Consider the following 24,836-nt stretch of genomic DNA (forward strand, 5'->3'; position numbering starts at 1 on the left):
AAATCAAAGTAATGAACGGTAAAATGATAAAACATACAGTCATTTGCCAATCAGAATAGTATTTACAGTATTCTGGAAATATATGCAGGTATTTTAACATTTGGCTCTCAGTCAGCCCTAGTTTGCCAGTCTAGCATCTTCCTATTGGGCCATATAAACAGTAATATTCAGCAGTCCTGAAACAGAAGTTTTGAGGTTGCTGGCAACCATAAAATAATGTACCTATCAGTGTTTTAGGTAGGTTGCCAAATCACCACCAGGCTTAAGCTAGAGCTGCTAACTTCTAATTTGTTGAGTTACCAAATGTTAGGCATAATGGGTTGGATTCTGCAACTGGTATTGGCTGGTGCCAGTCACATGTCAATCATGTACCGGCAGCGATTGCAGCAATGTTGGAAACGGAGGCCAGGGTTTTACTGACCTATATTTCTGGCTTCTACTTTACACGAGAATCATATCTGCAGGAGCTTCTACCTGCATCTACAGTCACTGCTGGTGCAAGCCACGCCTGTTTTGACCATAGGCCTCTGTGGATGGGACATGGCAGCCTCTTCTGCAGGTGCCTACATTTTTTAAAATTGGTTTAAAATGACATGGTCATTTACTGCATTGTTTATCGCCAATTAAACCAATTGAGTTAGGTGGCATTAGGATGCCTATTGCCACTTAACTTTTGGTATCTCTACGAGAATCAGGGAATATCTTTATTAGCTGTTCCTAATGGTAAGAGCAGCAGACCCAGTGAAGCCAGGATTCAAATCTCACTGATCTTGGACAAGTCACTTAACCCTCCATTGCCTCAGATGCAAAATTGTAAGCCCTCCAGGTACAGGAAAATGCATCCTGCACCTGAATGTAGCTTGCCTTGAGCTATTACTGGGAAAGATTTGGTGTAAATCCAATACCAGGCATAATGTGAAGTAAAACTAAACACTACATATGTTACTCAGGAATTACAATGAAATTCCAACATACCACAACTTTCATGAGTCCGGGAACGGACAAGAGGTGGAGCTATTTTAGATTTGGTCCTTAGTGGAATGCAAGGCATAGTATAGGAGTTAACTGTGTTGGATCCACTTGGAAACAGTGATCATAACGTGATCAAATTTGAGCTGATACCTGGAGTGACATTGCAAAAGAAATCTGCTGTAGAGGCATTTAATTTCTGAAAGGGAAACTATGATAAAATGAGGAAAATGGTTAAAAAGAAGCTAAAAGGATTAATTGTAAAGATTAGGACTGTAATTCAGGCGTGGATGTTATTTAAAAATACCATCTTGGAAGCCCAGACCAGATGTATCTCATGTATTAACAAAGGTAGAAAGAAGAGGAAACGAAAGATGGCATGCTTAAAAAGTGAAGTGAAAGAGGCTATTAGAGCAAAAAAAAACATCCTTTAAAGAATGGAAAAAGGATCCAAATTAAGAAAATAAAAAGAGACACAAGCACTGGCAAGTTACATGCAAAGCATTGATAAAGAAAGCTAAAAAAGAATATGAAGAGAAACTTGTCAAAGAGGCAAAAACTCATAACAATTTCTTTAAGTACATCAGAAGCAGATGATCAAGGAGCAAAAGGGATACTCTGGAAGAATAAGGCCATAGCGGAGAAACTGAATGAATGGTATTTATTTTAGTCTTTACAGAAGAAGATGTAAGATTTCTACTAGAACTGGGTGATGATGTGGAAGAAGTGAAAGAAATCTCTGCAAATCTGGAAGATGTACTAAGCCAAATTGACAAGTTAAAAAGTGATAAATCACCTGGACCGGATGGTATACATCCCAGGGTACTAAAGAAACTCAAACATGAAATTGCTGACCTGCTGTTAGTGATCTGTAAGCTGTCGCTAAAATCATGTGTAGTACCTGAAGATTGGAGGCCAATGTTACGCTGATTTTTAAAAAGGGTTCCAGGGGAGATCTGGGAAATTACAGACTGGTAAGCCTGATTTCAGTGCCGGGCAAAATGGTGGGAGTAATTATAAAAAATAAAATTGTGGAACACGTAGACAAACATGATTTAATGAGATGGAGTCAGCATGGATTCAGCTGAGGGAGATCTTGCCTCACCAATTTGCTTCACTTCTTTGAAGGTATAAATGCACATGTGGATAAAGGTGAGCCGGTTGATATAGTGTATCTAGATTTTCAGAAAGGTTTTGACAATTTTCCTCACGAGAGGCTCCTGAGAAAATGAAAGTTTCATAGGATAGGTGGCAAAGTTCAGTTGTGGATTAGGAATTGGTTATCGGACACAAAACAGAGGGTAGGGTTAAATGGTCATTTTTCTCAATGGAGGAGAGTAAATAGTGGAGTGCCGCAGGGGTCTGTACTGGGACCGGTGCTATTTAACTTATTTATAAACAATCTGGAAATTGGAATGACGAGTGAGGTGATTAAATTTTCAGATGACATTAAACCGTTCAAAGTTGTTAAAACCAGGGCTGTGGAGTCGGTAGATAAATGTTCCGACTCCGACTCCTCAGTTTTTTGTACTTCAGACTCCGACTCCAGGTACCCGAAATTTCCTCCGACTCCTCGACTCCGACTCCACAGCACTGGTTAATTTTCAGATTGTTAAAATGGAATGTCAAGTTGAGAGAAATGAGCATTTTTGACACCACCTTCTTTTTGCTTTTAATCAAGGTTCTAAGGCCGCAGAAGCTGCTCGCAACATTTGTGCTGTGTATATAGTGGGTGCTATAGCTGAAAGAATCGCTCGTGATTGGTATGCCAAGTTCAAAAATGGAGTCGGTAGATAAATGTTCCAACTCCGACTCCTCAGTTTTTTGTACTTCTGACTCCGATTCCAGGTACCCGAAATTTCCTCCGACTCCGACTCCACAGCCCTGGTTAAAACGCATGCGGATTGTGAAAAATTGCAGGCAGACCTTAGGAAATTGGAAGACTGGGCGTCCAAATGGCAGATGAAATTTAATGTGGACAAATGCAAAGTGATGCACACTGGGAAGAATGACCTGAATCAAAGTTACCAGATGCTAGGGTCCACCTTGGGAGTTAGCACCCAAGAAAAGGATTTGGGTGTCATCGTAGACAATATAAAACCTTCCACCTAATGTGTGGTGGCAGCCAAAAAAGCAAACAGGATGCTAGGAATTATTTTAAAAGGGATGGTTAACAAGACTGTTATAATCCCCCTGTATTGTTCCATAGTGCAACCTCATCTGGAATATTGTGTTCAAATATGGTCGTCTTATCTCAAGAAAGATATATCGGTGTTAGAAAGGTTCAAAGAAGAGCGACCAAGATGATAAAGGAGTTGGAACTCCTCTCGTATGAGGAAAGACTAAAAAGGTGAGGGCTCTTCAGCTTGGAAAAGAGATGGCTGAGGGGAGATATGATTGAAGTCTACAAAATCCTGAGTGGTGTAGAACCGGTACAAGTGGATCGATTTTTCACTCTGTCAAAAATTTAAAAGACTAGGGGACACTCAATGAAGTTACAGGGAAATACATTTAAAACCCATAGGAGGAAATATTTTTTCACTCAGAGAATAGTTAAGCTCTGGAATGCATTGCCAGAGGTTGTGGTAAGAGTGGATGGCGTAGCTGGTTTTAATAAAGGTTTGGACAATGGGGAGAGAAGGAGAGAGAGATAGGAAAGGAAGGGAAAACATGTAAAAGTAGATTTTGAGAAGAAAGCAGAAAAATTGAATGTTAAGTTAATGCCAAAGATGGATGCAAGGCAGAAAGTGAAGGAGAGAAAAACAGTCAATGGATAAGAAGGCCCTGGAAACATAGTTAAAAGCACAGAAAAGTAAAGTCACCAGACAATAAAGGTAGGGGAAATGATTTTATTTTCAATATAGTGATTGAAATGTGTCAGTTTTGAGAATTTATATGTGCTGTGTATATTGTGTGTATATGAAAAATGAATGGAAAAAATTGCATTACAATTAGTAAAGGGGGTGGGATCTGGGGCATAGCTTGGGTGGGCCTAGGGCGGAGCTTGGGAGGTCTGTGGTTGGAGTACTCAGTTGATATTTGTTAGACTTACGGGGTACTTAGCTTGAAATAGTTGAGAAACACTGATGTAGGCAATCAGCCGGCGCCAGCACCTCTCCGGCCCTCTTCCCTGCTGACACCCCCTACTGGCATGTCAGAGCCTGTCTGGAAGGTCTCTGTGCATGAGCGAACATTGACATGATGATGTCACGCATGTGCATGATGTCATCATGTCGACGTCCACGCACTTTTGGGTGCCTCGAGCCATGGCCACTACCTTTAGTGTGCCCTGGCTCGAGAAAGTTTGAGAGACACTGTTCTATTCCTAGACAAGTTTATCATGTATCCCATCTTGCGAGATATTTTGTAGGAAACCTCATTTACATATTTTTGATCCTCCCTTCCTACCTCAGGACTGCCCTCTGACTTCCAGTTGGTACAAAAGCAAACAGTCATACCTGAATAGGACACAGAAAGGGTAAGGGTACGGGAATGCTCCCCGAGAAACAAGTTTAATCTGCTCATATCGTGAAAATGTATAACAATCATGAACAATCAAAACAGGTTTAGCAAACATTATAAACCATAAACACCAAAGAAACAGCGATAGACCCCCTGGAGCAAAGTGCATGCAACTTGTGGAAATCAATCTTGGAAAGGCTGGTCTTAGAATCATGAGTCCAACTTACCAGTACTTATGGAGGCAGACAATCAGCAAATTAGCAACTCCTAGGGCGGGTTCAAGGAATAGAGTGTGAATTTACAAAAAAGAAGATTAGCAAATGTAAGAACCTAATTTTGCATTCTTGTACAATACCATTCTATTCCTGGACAAATCGGACGTAACAGAGCAGTCCCTCAAAGTCAGGTTGGGGCTGATAAGCCAGCTGCCAGAACCAAAAAATAGAACCCTGCTTGGCTGCCACGTCTATCCTGTAAAACTTCATAAAGGTATGCAAGGAGGACTAAGTGGCAGCTCTACAAATCTCTGCTGGGGAAACAAAAGAAGATTCTGCCCATGAGGAAGCAATGTCTCGTGTGGAGTGAGCTCCAATATAGGTGAATGAAATATCCAAGACAATCCATCTGGAAATAGTGGCTTTTGAAGTCAGTCTGTCGTAAAGGGCAGCACCTAACAGCACAAATGGAAGACCAGTCAAACGAAACTTGTTTGTAACCTCAGAAAAACCTACACAATGTAGTGATTCCAACACCCTGTTATGTTTGCTCGAACCCGTGTAAAAGTTGGCAACTACCCGTGTAAAAGTTGGTTGATGTGGAAACCGGAAACCACCTTTGGAAGAAATGAGGGGACAGTGCTCATGATCACGCCTGACTCTGTTAAGTCAAAGAAAGGGGCCTCTGTAGGACAAAATCTGAAGTTTGGAAACACTGCAGGCCGATGGAAAGGCCAGCAAGAATACTATCTTGATGGTGAAACTCTCAAACAATTCTACAATTCTTTCAATACATGCCATCCTACAATCAAATTCAAGAACATAAGAATAGACCAATGGTCCATCAAGCTCAGTAGCCCATTCTCATGGTGGCCCATCCAGGTTACTAGTATCTGGCAAAAACCCAAAGAGTAGCAACATTCCATACTACCGATCCAGGGCAAGCAGTGGCTTTCTCAAAAACAGACTATGGACTTTTCCTCCAGGTCTGACCTCTCTCCTTCCCCTCTTCCCAGTCTGCCATCTCTCTCTTCTACTACTACTACTACTGTTATTATTATTATTTCTATAGCGTTACGACTCCCCTCCTTCCCTTCCATTCCCTGGTCTGATATCTCTCCCTTCCTTTAGACATCTCTCCTCCCCCCCACCCCCCAGTGTAACATTTCTCTCTCTCTTCCTCCTTTCTGCCCCCTGCAGTCAATATCTCTTCCTTTCCTCCTTTCTGGCCCCCCTCCCAGTCCAACATTTCTTTCTCTTTTCCTCCTGCATGTTGCTTCTCTGGTCCTCCTTCTCTCCCCTAACCAACTTCTCTTCATAAGTCAAACTTTTCACTCTCTGCCCTCTTCCCCTTCCCCCAAGTGTGACATTTATCCTTCCCTCCTTTCTGTCCTCCCCATCCATCTCGCCCTCTCCATGAATTCAACACTTTCTGCCTCCTGCATGCTTTCTCTTTCTCCTTGCCTCTTTCCTCCTTCCCACACCCCAATCCAACATGCTCTCTCCCCATGTCCATTTCTCTCTCTCTCATCACTCACTCCTGCAACAATTTTTTTTCCTTCCCTCCCTCAACCCCACCCTCAGTCCGGCTTATGCACATCTCTTTGGACCCCCCTTACGTCCCTCCCTCTGTGTACTTCTACACTAGGGGGCCCCCCCAAAGGCCTGCATGTTTCTTCCTCTCTAGCATCCTCCGGCTTCCCCCTTGGCCTCCCAGTCTCGCCTTCATAGCTAATTACAACAGTCTGCAGAGAATCACCGGTGCTGTAGTAAACCTAGCAGGCTGTCGGCCTCCGCAGCACATTCATTCTGCCGCGGTCCTGCTCCTGATGTCAGAGAAGGAGCGGGACCATAACAGAGGGAACAAGCTTCGGAGGCCGATGGCAGCCTGCTAGGTTCGCTACAGCACCGCCGCAGCACACAGATTGCGATACACTGGAATAGAGTATGAATTTACAAGAAAAAAGATTAGCAAAGGTAAGAACCTAATCTTTTGTTTATTCTTGTTGTTTTTAATAGGTCTAAGTTGAAGAGAAAAAAAAACTCAAGGAAGAATCTGGTTCATCGCCACTCAAAATGTCTTCCTGTTCAGAAAATGAATTTGATGGTGAACTGTCTTTTTTGCCCCAGAAACTGAGAGAGCAATTGCTTCCTTTTCAGAAGGAAGGTATCAAGTTTGCATTGAAAAGAGACGGCAGGTAAAAAAACAAACATCATGTGCTGAAAATAGATCAGCATAGAAGAATGCATTGTTAGGCTGGCTTTGCTGTCATTTTTCAAGAGTTAAGTTTTGTGGCAATGAATCATGTTCTCTTATAGAAAATGTTTACTGAAAAGTTAGAAAATTGTATGAAAGTAGATCAATCAGGAATAATTGATAATTGCTTTTTTTTAATTTTTTTTTGCATTCCTTGCTGTTAAAACTGGAAAGAAATTTAGTTTTAGCACTGCATATAATGGGGCTCGACTATCTGAAAACCAATATACAAAATAATGATTGTGTCTCACTTTAAGCTTGGAATGGCCTCCATGACTCATTTGCAATGTTTGTCTTGACTCCCAATTTGGTGGTTCTCCTCTCCAGGTCACTTGAAATTGTGACTGCCGTGGGGATAGTATTAATAGCCTCTTTGAAAGGGAGGGAGCTTCATATTGTATATACTTTTTAAAGGACTTTGTATATCTACCTGGTTGTTGCTTTACATTTATTACTGTTAGGAAGATACGATCCAAGGCACTGCACTGCTGCCACAATGGCCATGTGGACAAAATGAAGGGACTTATTGGACCAGAAGCGTCCTGCATGTTGAAACGTTTGATGCCCCAGTCCTTGTTAATCTGATTTGTACGTAGGATATCCACATTGAATATTCCTGAGAGAGATTATTGGCATGCAATATATGGATATCCTGGAAAAACAGCCTAGCTAATTGGGATGGGGGTATTGTATGATAAGCTTGAGAAACAGTAGTGTAATGTGCAAGCTTTACCATGAGGGACTGAACTATTAATGAATAAATAGTGCAAGTGTGTCTTGATGTCATAGTTACCTAGTAGTGACTGGTAACGGAAAACATAAGATAAGGGGCGTGGCTTGCATGCCAATGCAGATGGTCGAGTGAATGTGTAGCTTCTCCTTCCACAGCAGCTATTTTAAGCTTTATTTTTTAAAATTTTACTACAAGGTACATCATTATGGCAGCCGGAAGACAAATCCATCTTTATTAGCAGCTGGATCGGCAAAGTGACAGAAGCAGGACCTGCCAACACCATCAAAGGTGCTTCTGCCCAAAGACTCTTCTGAAAACAGCCATCTACTGGCAGAGCTACGCGGCATTAAAGAGATTTTACAATATAATGCTGATAACCTTAGGGAACCTAAGGAAGAGGTTAGTTCTCTAACCAAACAATTGCAGATTTCCAATACTCGGGTGGAGCAATTTGAAAGTCGGGTTGTAGTAACTGAAGAGAAATTGTTACAGAGTCAGCAGGATCATCAGCTGTTGCTCCGCCTGACTAGAGATTTTGAAAATAGTAATAATAGATCTCGTAGGAACAATGTCAGGATTTTGGGACTTAAGGAAGGGGCTAAGGGAGCCAATCCGATTAAATTTTTGGAAGACTTGATCCTAAAATTGATGGCTATTAATTTTAAGTTCCCCATTGAAATAGAAAGGGCACATCAGATATCAGCGCGTGGGGCCAATCCGCCAATCAGGCCCATGACCATTGATAATTAGACTGTTATGGTTTCAGCAAGCCATTGAAATACTGCAGGCTGCGAAAATAAATAAAAACATCCAATGGAAAGAATCTAAGCTATTGTTCATTCTGGATTTCTCTAAAGCCATGGCAGATCGCAGGAAAATTTTTTACTTCTTCAGCCTCAATTGAGGCAATTTGGAGCTCGTTACGGTTTGCTTTACCCAGCGGTAATGCAGGTTACTTACTAAAATAGAACCACTCATTATGAGGATCCGGAGAAGCTACAAGAATTCCTGTTGCAGCATGCAGAACCAATGAATTAAATAGTTTTATGCTATTTCCTGGTTGGATTCACGGAGGGTAAAAACATCGTGAGGAAGTTTTTAAGTAAAAATGACATGTACATCCGGCTGACATGAAACCGGAAAGCTTATACAGGGAGTTGTGTAAGAAGAAGAAAACCACAAGATCTTAGTATTAAAGATCTGACACGATCCAACATAAGTTTTGTGTATAATATTCTACCCATTAGAGTTCATTACTTTATTTAGACTGTTTTAAAATGCAGTTGTCGAACTTTAAAAGATTGATATGTTCTGTTGTTGGCGGTTGGTTGAAAGATTCCGATGCTGGGAGTTCTTGGAATTCGTGCTGCGCACTGCTGCCAAGCAACTGTTCCTGAGTCCTGTGTCAGCATGGCTTTGGTTGGCATGGGCAGTGGATGGACCCTGGTTGTTCACTTGCTGGCGAAGGGACATTGGAGTGCTGTATCGGGGAGTCGAGTGGGAAGATAAAGTTGGAACGGTAAAATTGGAGGCGATTCTATTCAGAAGATCGTTTGGAGTTCTGGAAGATGGCTTCTTTGAATCGCTTACATAAGAAGATTGGAGATCCATATAAAAATTTGCGGTTCTATAAGGTTTCATCGTAGACTTGCTATTATTGTTTAGTTTCCTCCCTTTATATTGCTATGGGAGGGATATATTAATTCTTAAGTTATTTTGGTTATTTTGGTTTGATATTAATGCCGCATTAAATTTCCCATAGATAGGGTTAATACTGGGGTTATTAATGTAAAGTATATCTAATGCTAATTTTATGATAAATTTATTTTATTTAAATTTATAAAATTAAAAGCTTTATCATTCTGCTTACTGGGTAAAAGGTATGCATATAAAATTTGGGGTTATGAATTCGACGGGATTATTGAGTTATGAATATGATTGCGTAAGGTTGATTGATTTATAAGCATTCCTGGAAAAGGTTGTTTGGTTATGTAATCGTTGTTTATATGCAGGCAAGCTTTCTGGGAGAGGTCTGTTTAATGTAGTGGTTCCATAGTTATTTATTTTTAATTTTTTTTAGTTCCTCTCCATCCATTCATATGAGGGTAGTGAATACATTTTATAATTTTTGTCTATCTTAATATAATAATTTATTTTTATTTCTCTAAAAAATGGAAAGAGGGTATTTTAAGGGAAATTGTATTCATTTATAGGGGCATGAAATATTGGCAGACTATTAAGAATACAGGGTTTGCTTTTGACAAATCAAATTTTGGAAATGAAAATGTATTTTTGATTTAATTGAATTTTTTAGAAATTAGAGAGAATACGTTTGGGATTAATTGGCAGGGGGAGGAGTTTTGCATTTGCTTAATCTAGGAGTTTGCATACAAGCTGACGTGTTATGAATTGGGATGGGTTGTGGGTGGGGGAGGGCTAATATGTAGGTTTAGGCCCTGGATGTGTATGGTGTTCATTTTATTTATTCTTTTAAGGGGGTATTAAAGGTTTATGTCCCTGTTAAATATATCAATTTTAAATGGCTATGAAAATCTTTTCACTTAGGGCTTCTTTTACGACGGTGCGCTAGCGTTTTTAGTGCACACACATGATTAGCGTGCGCTAGACGAAAAACTACTGCCTGCTTAAAAGGAGGTGGTAGACGGCTAGGGCGTGCGCTAAAACCGCTAGTGCACCTTTGTAAAAGGAGCCCTTAATGTTAATGTGCTTGATAATCCTATTAAGAGAACAAAGGTACTGATTTTTTTTTAAACAAAGGGAAGTAGATATTTATTTTATCCAAGAGACACATTTGTCATTGATTGAATCTGCTAAACTGGAAAAAGGGTGAGTAAAACTGTTGGTTTTTTTTTTTGCCCCGGCAGTTGGGAAAAAGGCTGGTGTGGCTATTCTTATCAGTAAAAAAATGTTCAGCAGTATTTGGTAATACTCAGGCTGATCCAATGGGAAGATGGTTGCAAGTTAAAATGACTTCAGGAAAAGATACCCTGACTTTACTTAATGTATAAGCACCTAATTCAAATCTAGCTGAGTTCTTTAAAAAAAAAACTCCAGCAAATAATTCTATCATTGGCTACATCCAATTTACTTGTAGCTGGAGATTTCAATGCTGTCATGGATCAATTGCTAGATAAACAACCTAGCAAGCAATTGATGTCAATGGGTTTAGATAATATGGTACAAGCCTGTTGATTGAAAGATATATGGTGGATTCTTCATTTCAATGCTTGGGAATTTTCTTTTTGCTCACATGTTCATAACTCATTTTTGAGAATAAACTACATTTTTGTGTCAGAACAATTAATTCAACAGGTTATAAAAGCAAGCATAGATCTGATCCTTTTGACAGATCATGCTGGAATCTGGATAGAACTACAGTTTTCAGAAAAAGATTTTAGTAGATTTGTATGGAGATTCAATAACTCATTACTTGCAGATTCAAACTTTCTTGAGGAAACTCAAAGGAAAATGGATGAGTTTTTTCAACTCAACACCTCGGAGGAAATCTCTTTGGAAATTATATGAGACGCTTTCAGAGCTACAATTAGAGGATGTAGCAGCTTGATCTGATGCACCTGTGGGGCGTCTCTTCTGTACCACCCTAGACATTGCCATTGCTTTGGTATGCCACCTATTGTACAGACTCTGGAGTGGATGTAACAGAATGGAAGATTAGATTCTTACCTTTGGTATTTTTCTTTCTGTTAATCCACAAAGGAGTCTTTACGGCCCACCCTCTGTTTACTCTGATCTGTATTTCCTGCATTTTCTGCCTCAGATATTTCTCCTTTCAGGTCTGAGTATCTTCCAACCGGCAGGAGGGGTCCTGTGGGTACTCATCCTGTATATATGAGTACCTTGCTTAGCCTTTAGCTACTTTCATGTTTCGTGCTCGTTGCACACAGTAGGTTGTTTCTTATTGCTGCTATGTTCGTGCATAATCTTCCTGTTTGCAATTATATATTGCAGAGCAGAACAGAATAGTGTTAGGTTTGCAGGAAAGTTCCCCATATCTCCTTCGTCTGTGTGTGCTTTGTTCCAGTGAAGTTAGATTGCTCTAGCACTAGACTGAAGGGGGCTCTGTGTTCTGCTGCTATAGGGGAGGAGCCGAAAGCAATGTGTGTGGCTTTCTGCAAGTCCCGGTTTGTGGGTACAGATTGAACACCTATGATACAGACTCCTTCATGGTTTAACAGAAAGATTGTCAAAGGTAAGAACCTAATCCTCCATATTTTGACTTTCTTTTTTTTTAACTGTATTTATTATGTGCATCAATCATAAAGTAAACAATTCAATGACAATACATATGATTATGAACAACAGACAGGCATAAAGCCATGTGTGATATCAGTACAAAAGCGAAAGAGCAGATGAATAAGATAAAGATACAGAGGAAGCATACAGTTGTCAAACCAGTCTGCCTCTGAGAATCTTCCATTCCAAAAACAAAAACAAGGTACGAAACAAAGCCTAGAAGGAAGTTCAATAGATACAATTCCTTAGCGTAAATGTTTTGGCGGGTGTAAGCCCCCAATATGTAAAGGAGATGTAAATAAATTATTCAAACTTTGTTCCCAAAACATCAGTGAATATGTAATCCATCCCCCCGTCCCCTCACCACCAAGAATAAAAAAGAATGGATAAGAGAACAAAAGAACATAGAGGGTCCCAATCCTAACATTTCATAGGGTGGAAGTATACCAGAAATAAAATAAGAAATCCAGTAATCTATGCAGATCCAAGGCGCTGGATAAAGAAAAAGACAAATAGAAGACTACTTTGAGACATTCTGCAAAAGGCTATTTTGACTTTCTTAATGGAAATGTGTGCTGTTTTCTATTGCTGCTTTTTAAATGCTTGGATATTTATATCATATTTCTATATGAATTCTTTCTTTAGCCAGAAATGTTGCGACTTTTGTTTGAAGCCAAGTAGTTTGATCTGGGAAATCTTAATGTGCTGAATGTATACATTTTTTTTACACAGAAAAGTAGCGTTTACTTAGTCTTTATATAGCTTATGGTAAAATGTGTTCTTAAAAGTGTTGTCTTCTGTGTAGGAGTGAAATTATACCTTCTGTTCTATAAGTCTGACTCATATGAGTGGGTGAGAATCCAAGAAGTATCAGGCACTCATATTAATTACTACAAAATGTGATGTATCTCGTTTGTCAGTTTTTAAAATTACATTTCAATACATTTCCAAGATATACAAGGCCGAATCAGAAATTAAAGGCAATTGTTAAATTGCGTGATAATTGGAACAGAGCTAGCGAAATGCAACATATGTACTCATACATTTCCTGTTAGTTAGTTCATTCACGCACAATGCAGTGCTTGGACTTTAGTTGTATGGCAGCCATGAGGTTAGAAACATGGACACTTCATTGCAAGATTGCACCATTGAAGAACAATGTGAAATAGTGCCCTCCTCCATGAAAATAATGCTAACCTTCTTTTGGGACATGAAGGGGCCTATTCTGGTGCATTTCCAAGTGCATGGGCAAATGGTGAACAGTGAAAATTACAGTGCATTGTTGCAAAATGAACTTAAACCTGCAATTCTCGGCAAAAGAAGAATGTTGTCCAAAACAGTCTTGCTGCACCATGACAATGCAAGTCTTCATACAACAGCATAGCAATTATCACATCTTCGGTCCACTGAAGAAGACACTTCAAGGTCACAGATTCACTCTGGTGATAAAGGCCTAGATTCACTAAACTTACCAATCTAGATTGTTATTGGGCGATTCTTAGCCGAGTTTTGCAGAGCGACCGATTCACTACAGATTCTACATTCAAATGATCTGATCGACACACGCCCTATAGCGATTCCTCTGATCGTTGTAAGAGCGATCGAAACGCATGTGCAGAGTATCCTTGTTTATTGATGCAATTTACGCATGCGCTAGCTCTTCACCCTTACTACATAGTTAGTGGATGGAGTTTATTCCCGTATGTCATTGGCGGCAAAGCATAAGTGAGCTCAAAAGAAAGGGGGAGCGGTGGCTGCAGTTTACTTTTGCTGGCCCTACGAGTTGGACATTTTTAAAATGTCGCAGTGAATTATTTTGTGTAACCAGATTATCGAACAGAACACACTTTAAACCTGTGGGTTAAAACCACGGGCTCGCAATGCGCTTTTTACAGAATATATAAAAAAGGAATTCTTATGCATATGTAAAGATATTTTACAGTTTTATTTTTAGTTTTGATGGTTGTTTTATATGGGGTTGTAACTTTGATGCTGATATTTCAGGGCGGAAGAGGGCAGGAGAGTCGGCAAGGATAGTAAGTGACTGGTCCTCAGCAGTCGCTTCTTTTCAGATCGGCAAACCCAATTGGTGTTTCTTCTTCTGCTTAGTGAATCGATGGCTTTCTAGTTTTGCATGCCATTTCCCCTCATTTGCATTGGATTGGAGATTGATCGGGAAGCTGTTTAATGAATTGGGTCGGGGAACGATCGCAAAACCAGTAAAACTGGTTTTATGATTGTCGGAATAGGATCGGAAGGTTTAGTGAATCTAGCCCAAAGTAAAGGAAGCGCATAGCTCCCCTGGTTCACAGGGAGCAACCGAAAAACTTCTTTACAGGAATGCAGAAGCTAGTTGAACGATACAACAAATGCTTCGTCTTGCATGGGGACTGTGTGGAAAAGTGATATGTTCAGTTGCTCACAGTTACTTTTATTAAAGCTGTTAAATGTATTTTGCCTTTACTTTTTGATTTACCCTCGTATAAATAATACCACTTTTTATAGGACAAAATTTAAGAATAAATAATTGAGGAGAAAAAATACAGGGAGCCAGGTTGTCTGTTTTTCTTTAAATTTGGAGTCTTCATACTCATTGAAGAGATGCTAGTGGGGCTTAAACCAAGGAAGGGAAGTCAACCCGGGAGAGGCAGGAGTTGGATACATTCAATTGAGTCTAAGACCAAGAGAAGGGGTGTCTGCAAACAGGGTTGTATTATGCTTTAGAAGAGGAAAATTCCTGGAGATGTCGGGCTCCATCTCTGACAGTATTCAAATCCAGACTCAAAGCCCACTTCTTTGAAGATACTTTCAATTCTGAACTCCAACCCACCTTCTAAGCACCAATATCTGGCTTATCATTCCCTCTGTAATTCCCCCACCTGAGCACGGTGTATTGATGCACCTTCTTGTCCAGTTTGTCTGTCTTGACTAGATTGTAAGCTCTTTAGAGCAGAGACTGTCTCTTCTGTGTTTTGATGTGCAATGCTGCATATGCCTATAGAAATGATTAGTAGTAGTAGTAGAGTGAGAGAGGTTGATGGAAGGAGGAAAGGTGGTTGCTGTTGGAAGGAGGGGAAAGTGATAGGTATGAGTGGGAAGAGAGTAAAATGATAGACAGGGAGGTGTGGAAGGAGAGTAGAAGGGAAAAAGATGAGAAAGCAGCAAAATAAAAGGGGAATAGTGAACCAAAAAGTACAAAGTAAGACTCAAAAAAGCAAAAAGTGAAAGAAAGGGCACATGCTTATTAAAGTGCACCTCTTCAGTCCTTATAAGGGGGCATTTGTACAGAGGTTCTGTGCTAACATTTGAAGGGAATTCCCAGCATAGCTTTCTGTGGTCACTGCACCTGTGCAGCATAGACTTGAATGGGCATCTTTGTTGTTACCTGTACTTAGTGATCTTATTTTTGTGGCGGTCCTTTCTTCCTTATTTTAAAGGTCGTTGATGATGATCCTTTTCATTCCATTTTTCATTTCAACTTCTCCTTTCCCTCCCTGCTTATTTTCTTCTCCCACTAAGGGCTCCTTTTACGAAGGTGCGCTAGCATTTTTTGTGCGCGCTAGCCGAAAAACTACCACCTGCTCAAGAGGAGGCGGTAGCGGCTAGCGCGCGCTATTCCGCGCGTTAAGGCCCTAACACGCCTTCGTAAAAGGAGCCCTAAATGTTTTCAGCCTCTTTTTAAACACATCCAAAGACCTTATCAGTCTCAAAGATAATGGCAAAACATTCCAAAGTCATTAATAGAAGCCTGGATTGCTCTATTTTCAAAGTCAACTGAGTTGTTCTGTAACTTAGTTCCTCATAGTTTTTTTACATTGATAAAATGTATTTAGGGATTTCTGTATAATGAATAGATATTTAATAGTATTCTGTAAGTTTATTTTTATTAATAATAATAATAATAATCTCTCTTCATTTTTTAGATGTATGCTAGCTGATGAGGTAAGTACTTTATATTAATTGTACCTATACAAAATAGAAATTATATGTATTCCTGGAGTTTCAGAAGTATTATATAGATATCACTGAAATGTTTATTGGATATAGAAAAGTTGACAGCAGATAGAAAATAAAGGACCCCTTTTACAAAGCCGTGGTAGCAATTCTCCCGTGGCAAATGCACTGAAACTCATAGCAACTGAAAGGACTTTGGTGCATTTGCCGCAGGGGAATCACTACTGTGGCTTTGTAAAAGGAGCCCAAAGTTTTTATTACATTTTGGTTTGTCAGAGTTTAAAACTTATTTGCATTATAAAGGCCACCTTGAGTTGCTTCCTATGAATGCCTTCTGTCCTATCCCTGAGCAATCAAAAAGGAGTTATACTAACAAATCTGTTCTTGGACTATTTAGTTTGCTTATATGTTTTTTAACACAGTGATGGAAGCTGCTATAATATTTTATGCTCAGCTATTTTTAAATGGAGACGGGATGGGGAAATTGAGTTCCTGTGGGGACAGGGAAAAATTTGGCCCCATGTCATTCTCTATATGAAATCTAATGGGATTAAGTGAAGTTCTTATCAATCTATCAGACATGATCTATCTTATCTCGGTTTATTATTTCACTGATGACAGCTTCCAGAGTTATACTATACTAGTGCTGTCCAACCAAAGGGGCACCAGTTCAAAGACAACCTATGCCCAACTACCACCCCCCTCAAGGGCAGCTTCTGGAAACCCCAAAAAAACCCTGGGCTCCCAGGTTAGCTGCTAAGGGACAAAAGCCAGTATAGTCTTGGGATCAGGCTTGAATACTGAATCACCATGAGCACTGCAGTGGAATAGCCATGGGTGGTAGGGTGGGGAGGCCCCCCTTTGCTTTAATGACTTGGTGGGGATGCCAAGCCCCACCAACTAAAGAGGTCTCCTTGCAAGTCACCTGAGCTGCCAGAGCAGCACTTAAAGTCAGCAGATCTGCTTTGGCTGCCAATGCAGACTCTCTCATGCAGGCTCTGTTCAGTGACTGAACTGAACCTCTGTGAGAGTGCTAATGTCAGCAACTGAAGTGAACCAATGACTTGAATACTGTTCTGGCAGCACAAGAAGGACTCGTGAAGAGACCTCTTTGGCTGGTGGTGTGTACTTTATAATGTGGCAGCATGGCGACGGCAGGGGGAGGACCTCTGGCTATGCCCCTGGAGTACAGAAATGAACTGAACTCTAGGCTTGTGCAGGATTTGGAGTCTTGAGCAGAAACTCAAACTTTAATCTCAGCTGAAGCAAGATCTAAAGCCTGAGAGAAGATTGGAGCTGGATTCAGTGTCATGTCTGGACCCTGGATGTAAGACTAGAGCTGTATTAACTAGCATGACCGAGGTTTCTAGCAAAACTGAGCTTCTAATTGCAGAGGCTGAAGTTTCAAGCAAGTGGTCCATTTTCTCTCCAAACACAAGGCTCAGAATACTCAAAAATTTGTTAAGGGTGCAGTGGAGGAGGTTATTATCTCACATGAGTTAAAAGATGAGCTTATAAAGCAGCTCTCCTGAGCTAATAATACATAAAGCCTATTTTGATCTCATCTGGCTTTTGCTGGAATCAAATGAGGCACCATTTGCCTGGAGAATTAAGGAGTTTTATTAAAAGCAGTGTTCTCACCAGGATTTTTTCCAGCTGGGTGGCATGAAAAAGTAGCCGGGTGGGGCGGAGCGGGACGGGGAAATTTGGTGGTGGGGGAAAATTAAGGGCTCCTTTTACTAAGCTGCAATAGCGTTTTTAGCGCGTGCAGAATTGCCGCGCTACACGGCTAGAACTAACGCCAGCTCAATGCTGGCGTTAGCGTCTAGCACGTGTGGCAATTCTGCACGAGCTAAGCGCGCAGTAAAACCTCTATCGTAGCTTAGTAAAAGGAGTCCTAAATGTGTACTATTTGTACTAGTTAATTATTATTAGTTATTTTCCAATGCTCAATATGACTGCCTTTCTTAAGGGGAATCACTACTGTGGCTTTGTAAAAGGAGCCCAAAGTTTTTATTATATTTTGGTTTGTCAGAGTTTAAAACTTATTTGCATTTTAAAGGCCACCTTGAGTTGCTTCCTATGAATGCCTTCTGTCCCATCCCCATAACAAATCTGTTCTTGAACTTTTTAGTTTGCTTATATGTTTTTTAACACAGTGATGGAAGCTGCTATAATATTTTATGCTCAGCTATTTTTAAATGGAGAAATTTTGCTAAATTCATCTGGAAGCAACACTTCTGTTAAGCAGGTTTGTGTTTCAAGTTTCATAACATTTTGATATACCACCTTATCATTTATTTCAAGGTGGTTATACATTTTAAAATAGGGCAGAAACAGATAATATAATTTAACATAACTTTACTAAAATAAACATACACGATTAGATAAAAACAATGACATACACAACTGGACAAACGGGTATGAGTGGAAAAGAAGGAGAGAACTACAATGATGAAAGAAAAGTAAGATATTAAAGGTATAAACAAAAGGGTGGGGTTAAAACAAGTAAGTCCAATAGAAGTGGACTCGTAAAAGATCAAAAAGTTTCGGGGGTTTTTTTAAAGGACATTTACAGTTGAAAGGCATCTTTAAAATAGAATGTCTTAAGAAAAGATTTAATTTCTGGTGTGACAGACGCTCCATTTCTGAACCTGTGAATAGTCAATCTCTTCTCGCAACATTTCACGTAGGGACCTTCATTAGTATTCTTTTGCTCTGCCTCCCATCCTTCTGCACTGTCCTCCAATTCCTCAGTTGTCTCTCTGCAAGCAAAATGGTAGGAGCTTGTCTTTTCTGCTCATGTTTATTTTCTATTAAATTTGTTTTTTAGCAGCTGCCTTGGACAATGGAAGCTTGTCTCAGTCTCTCAACAGAGGAGTTCCCCTTTGTATCTCTGCATGGGTGATCCTGACAGTGGCTGCCAGCCTATATGGCTGGGAATGAGGGCACATTACAAGAGGCATCTGTTTCATGGATGCTGCGCCCTTTCCCAGAGGGAGTGGTCAATGAACCGCTAGGAACTTCGAGCCATCCGCCTAGCACGTCAGGCATTCAGGAGCATGCTGCAGTGCAAAGTGGTTTGAGTTTTTTCTGGTCAATGCAATGGTTATAGCTTATGTCAATTGCTAGGAGGACACCAAGAGTGCTGCTCTATGTTTGGAAACCCAGATACTGTTTCGATGGTCGGAGGCCCATCTATTGATGCTCTCAGAGGGACATGTGGCAGGATGGACAATGTGGAAGTGGATTTCCTCATCTGTAAGACCCTAGATCCCGGGGAATGGTCACTGTCTCAGGAAGCCTTCACCTGCATTGTGAATTGGCAGGGGTGCCTGACATTTGATCTGGTGGCATCAGCTGACAATAAGAAGATGACTCGGTTCTTCGGTTGAAGATACAAGCCAGGAAGCGAAGACCTAGATGTCTTGTTGCAACCCTGGCCAAAGGCAGCTACACGTTCCCTCTGGGGCCTTAAGAGAGGGTTCAAGTTTCTTGTCCCGGACATCTTTAAATGCAATATCTCCCTCAAAAAGGAGGGTAGTTTTTTGTTTTGTTTTGTTTTTAATCATTGCTGCCACTCTGTCTGAGTTTCTTTTTATACTTAAGCACCTGTCTTTATCATATGTTTTGAAAGTTCAGAGCTTAAGAATACTCCCAAGTACTAGGCAAAAGTCTTTTGTTGGTCTTAAGACTGGTCTTTAGAAGTCATCTAGTCTGCTTGATGTGGCATTCCCAGGCTCAGATTTGTTTAATATAATATCCCAGAATAATTTGCTTGCACTTTGGATATGCCAGCACACTAATGCTGACAGTCGGCACACAGTAATGTAATGCTGACAAATCCCTAGTCTCATAATTAACAAGAAATTAAGTTGGCAGCTCTTTATTGAAGTGAGCTTGGAATCAAGCATAACTTTCAGGGGATTGTGAAAACCAATAGGGAAGGTCTAATTCATGCTACCCAAGAACTTTTGAAATTGTGGGGCAAAGGAATATCCTTACCCTCCTCTTCTACGAAATTGCGCTAGCGGTTTTTAGTGCAGTGTCGCGCTGAATGGCCCGCAATGCTCCCGATGCTCATTGAGTTCCTTTGAGCGTTAGGAGCAGCGCAAGCCATTCAGCGTGGCTCCCTGCACTAAAAACTGCTAGCGTGGTTTCATAGAAAAGGGGGTTAGTGGTTAGACTAGCTAATTGAGGACTGGGAAAGACAGGGTTCCAATCTATTTTTTCTTTTGACCTTGAGTAAATAATTTCATCCTACATTGTCTCAGACTGTGCTAACTTTAATTCTATACTCTTTGGAACAGCAAACTACCAATTGTACCTGACTTCAACTTCCCTTAAACTCAATCTTGAAAAGGATAATTAAATGTAAAATCAGAACAGCATATTTTTAACATAGATTTACAGATTGTTTTACTTCAGCATGTCTTTCCTTCTTTAGATGGGCCTTGGGAAAACAATACAAGCAATTGCAGTAGCTTATTTCTACAAAAATGAATGGCCTCTCCTTATAGTGGTCCCATCATCACTGAAGTATCCTTGGATAGAAGAGATGGAGAAATGGATTCCCGAGCTAGGCCCGGAAGATATCCGTGTCATTGAGAACAAAGTTGACATCGAGTGAGTTAAACTCATTTGCTTGCTTGTTTATTTCAGGAAGGTGCACGTATGTCTTGAAAAGGTTATATGGGTAAAGTGTTCACAAGGGAAAGTTATTTAGTTCCATAATATTCTGAAGTCAAATACATATGAATACAATAAAATGTATTTGGGGGGGCTTTATTTTGACATACATAGTTATAGTTTATAAACATTTGATTAAACGCTTAATATAAAATTTCAAAGCGTTGTACAATAAAATCTAAATCTAAAATTGGAACAAACAACAAAAAATAAACATATACCTTACAAGACAGACTAACTTGGGGGAGGGGAGGAGGATAATAACAAAAGGATAGAAGTGAAAGTTGATCCTAGGGTAGATATGGCCTGGAATAACTTCACTACACCATCCTGGCAACAATTCTCCAACTATTACGCGAAATACGCCGTCTCCTACTGCAGATTAGACTGCTGCCCCCCAAATATTATGAAAGTCGCGCCACTCTCTTTCAAAGCCAAGCTATTCAACTGGCTCTCCTCTCTCCTGCTAACCAGTACTTTCCCTGAGGATCTAGGCCAGATTCTGATCACCCCAATCGTAAAAAACCCTAGAGAATCTACCAAACAGACATCTAATTACAGACCAATTGCGAGCACTCCCTTTTTCGTCAAGTTAATGGAAGGTCTGGTCAACCAGGAACTAGTAATGTATCTGGAGAAATTTAGCATACTGCACGACAATCAGTCTGGTTTCCGCTCTGGATTCAGCACCGAAACTATCATAGCATCATTACTGGATTTCCTCCACACCTTATTCAGCCAGGGTACTAGTGCTCTTATTCTGCAACTAGACCTAAGTTGACCACGCTATTCTGATTGACTGTCGGGAGTCAATTGGTCTTTCATGTAATGTGTTAAAATGGTTTCAAGGGTTTTTGAGCAAATGGTCATATCAAGTCTACAGTGACAATAAAAAATCCGTTAGTTGGGTCAACTCATGCGGAGTCCCACAGGGCTCTCCCCTTTCCCCTACTCTGTTCAACATCTACCTTGCCTCATTGGGGAACTTACTTCAAAACCTAAAGGTTAAATTCTACATCTATGCAGACAATATCACCATTGTTATTCCCATTACCACTCTGACCTCCAAGACTAAGACTCATCTTTCATCCATTCTAAAGGAAATCGAACTATGGATGACCAACTTCAAATTGAAGCTCAACACCGACAAAACTAAATTTTTCCTCGCTACCCCCAATGACAAAATCAGCGACCCATCGATCTCCTTGAACGGTCAGGTCTTCTCTATTGACCACTTCATTAAAATCCTAGGAGTCACCCTGGACCGCCACCTCACTCTTAATGTTCACTACAGATTTATTAGTTAAAAAATGCTTTTCTGTACTATGGAAACTCAGAACCATCAGAAAATACTTTGATGCTCCATCCTTCCGCTTACTGGTTCAATCTTCCATCCTGAGCCTGCTCGATTATTGCAACATTATTTACTTGGCATCCTACAAAAAAAACCATCCTAAGACTCAGAGTCATTCAAAACACGGCAGTTCGGCTGATCTTTAGGCTGAAGAAATGGGAACACATAAGCCCCTACTATCAGAAACTCCATTGGCTGCTCCTAGAGGCGCGGATCCTGTTTAAGTTCTCCTGTCTATGTTACAAATCAATATTTGGCCTAGCCCCACTTACCTCATTTCCCACTTCAATCTGGCCAGTTATCTTAGACCCACACGAAGAATACATCTGTTCTCCTATCCGACAATAAAGGCCTGCCACTACAAAAGATTCTTGGACAGAACTCTTGCCTTCCAGGGAGGCAAATGGAACGATTGGCTTAGTAACGTTTTCGCGCTCTCATCATCCTACTTCAATTTTAGAAAACAGGTAAAAACGAGCTTGTTCAATCGATTTGTTAACTAAGAATCTTCTCAGCTCTGCTTAATCAATCAGTATCCCTAATGATCTAAACAGCTTTCATATTCCTTCTTTATGTAAGATTGTATAACTCTCATATTCCTTCATTATGTAAGATTGTATTGCTGACTTTGATTGTATCCTCTTCGCTGACTTTGACTGTAACCTCTTCGCTGATTGTCCAGCGCTTCTTGCTTTAAACCTCCTCGAACTTCAATGACTTTGGCAGTATATAAGAATAAAATTATTATTATTATTATTATTATTAATTCTTAAAAAAATAAAAACAAAAGGATAAGCTGGAGAAAAGTTTTATTTTTAAAAATAAAAGTATAAAAATAATTTTAAAAACATGGGATAAATCAATCGTAGGCATCTTTAAAAAGAAAGCATTTTTAATTACTCTTAAATTTATGCAAACTTTGTTCTGCTCTTAAGTATTTGAGTCTTTTTTTCTGAACAGTCCAAACTTGATAAAGTCAAAAAGTTTTTTTGTTCGGCAATCAATGCACTTTAATCTACTGACTGTTCTGATAACCAGGTTTTCTATCAGCCCAAGTAAAATATTTTTGTTGTTCAAATGAAGTATATCATCGACTTTCCATGCTCTTTGCAAAAGTTCATGAAAATATTTTAGAAAATAATAGATTATAGAGCACATACTAGGTACCCCCTAACTTTAATGTTTTAAATTTCGAAAGTTGAATAAGCCATTTACGGCCTCTTTTACAAAGCCGCACTAATGGCCCCCGAAGCCCATAAAGAATTAAAGGGCTTCAGGGCTGTTGCCACGCGGTATCCGCTAGTGCGGCTTTTGTAAAAGAGGCCATTAAACTCCAAGGGAATTTCCTAAGGATGTTTTGAAAGAACTGTGTTTTAAAACAGTGGTCCCTAACCCTGTCCTGTAGGACCACCTGCCAGTTGGGTTTTCCCGATAGCTCTAATGAATATGCATGAGAGAGGTTTACATATAATGGAGGTGACATGCATGCAAAGCTGCCCCATGCATATTCATTAGGGCTATCCTGAAAAAAATACTGTCCAGTGTTCCTCCAGGACAGAGTTGGGGACCACTGGTTTAAAAGATGCTTTTTCATGTACTTTGACTTGTAGCAGAGACAGTTAGAAATCAATTTATGGGGGAGAAAATAAAAACCGTGTGAGAGCTCATGATAGTTTATATAGGTGAGATGGGCATTGTGTACAGAAGTTTGCTGTCTTAGAGGCTGATGCAATAAGAGATCCTTAAATTGTGCATTAAAAATACTGTGTGTAAATCTTTTTATCTACTGCAATAATAATGAAAGTTAATGACAAGCTGATTATGGGGGTAATTTCATTTTTGAGAGCCTACATGTAATGTCAGAGGGCTTATTTTTATAAAAGCTTATACTACCATGAATCACCTAAACTTCATCTTAATTGATGTAGGTGAAAAAAAATATTTAAGAACATAAGAATAGCCTTACTGGGTCAGACCAATGGTCCATCAAGCCCAGTAGTCCATTCTCACGGTGGCCAATCCAGGTCACTAGTACCTGGCCAAAACCCAAGGTGTAGCAATATTCCATACTACCAATACAGGCCAAGCAGTGGCTTCCCCATGTCTTTCTCAATAACAGACTATGGACCTTTCCTCCAGGAACTTATCCAAACCTTTCCTAAAGCCAGCTACACTATCCGCTCTTACCACATCCTCTGGCAACACGTTCCAGAGCTTAACTATTCTCTGAGTGAAAAAAAAAATTCCTCCTATTGGTTTTAAAGAGCACTTCCCTGTAACTTCATCGAGTGTCCCCTAGTCTTTGTCATTTTTGACGGAGTGAAAAATCGATCCACTTGTACCCGTTCTATTCCACTCAGGATTTTGTAGACTTCAATCATATCTCCCTCAGCCGTCTCTTTTCCAAGCTGAAGAGCCCTAACCGTAAGGTGTAGTAGAAATGTGGAATGATTGTGTGTGCATCATTATAGTTCATAGTTTCTGTATGCCAAAAGTAAGCTTATACTCAATATGTACAGAAATAGATGGGGTTTGGTAGAGCAACATTCTGTTGCACTGGGCTCTGATTGTGCCACCTGCATAAAATTTAACACAAAAGAATACATTTATTTTCTGTACTGACACATAATCCCAATGTATTTGTTACTCCACTAACTGCTGCTGACTCTTACAATGGCAAATGCAAAGGTCCATATAACCAGGAACCTTTCCCTCAAGAGGAACTTGTTTCCCATCGAATGTTATCTCTTTTAGGAAGTTAACAGGTTGTATGAAGAGGAAAAATAAAATGCATATGATCTCTCAGAATAGTTTCAAGTGTTTCAGAGCCTTTTGTTTCAAACAGTGGTGCATCATCACAGAGCTAGAAGCCAGTAATGCCAACACATCCCTAGAAAAGTCGGCTAGAAAAGTTACTACCAGGCGTAC

At 40.1% G+C, this 24,836-nt stretch overlaps 1 protein-coding gene across 1 annotated transcript in view; it reads left to right on the forward strand.

Moving 5' to 3' along the window:
• The window catches only part of ZRANB3 (zinc finger RANBP2-type containing 3), a 139,431-nt gene that overhangs the window by 10,829 nt on the left and 103,766 nt on the right, over nt 1-24,836 (forward strand). The window contains 3 exon segments of the mRNA XM_033943926.1: nt 6,666-6,844; nt 15,835-15,853; nt 20,313-20,491. Coding sequence (XP_033799817.1) covers nt 6,723-6,844; nt 15,835-15,853; nt 20,313-20,491 — 320 coding nt within the window. The 5' untranslated portion in view covers nt 6,666-6,722.

The sequence above is a fragment of the Geotrypetes seraphini genome, chromosome 5 (genome assembly GCF_902459505.1).
Source record: "Geotrypetes seraphini chromosome 5, aGeoSer1.1, whole genome shotgun sequence".
Taxonomy (NCBI): Eukaryota; Metazoa; Chordata; class Amphibia; order Gymnophiona; family Dermophiidae; genus Geotrypetes; species Geotrypetes seraphini.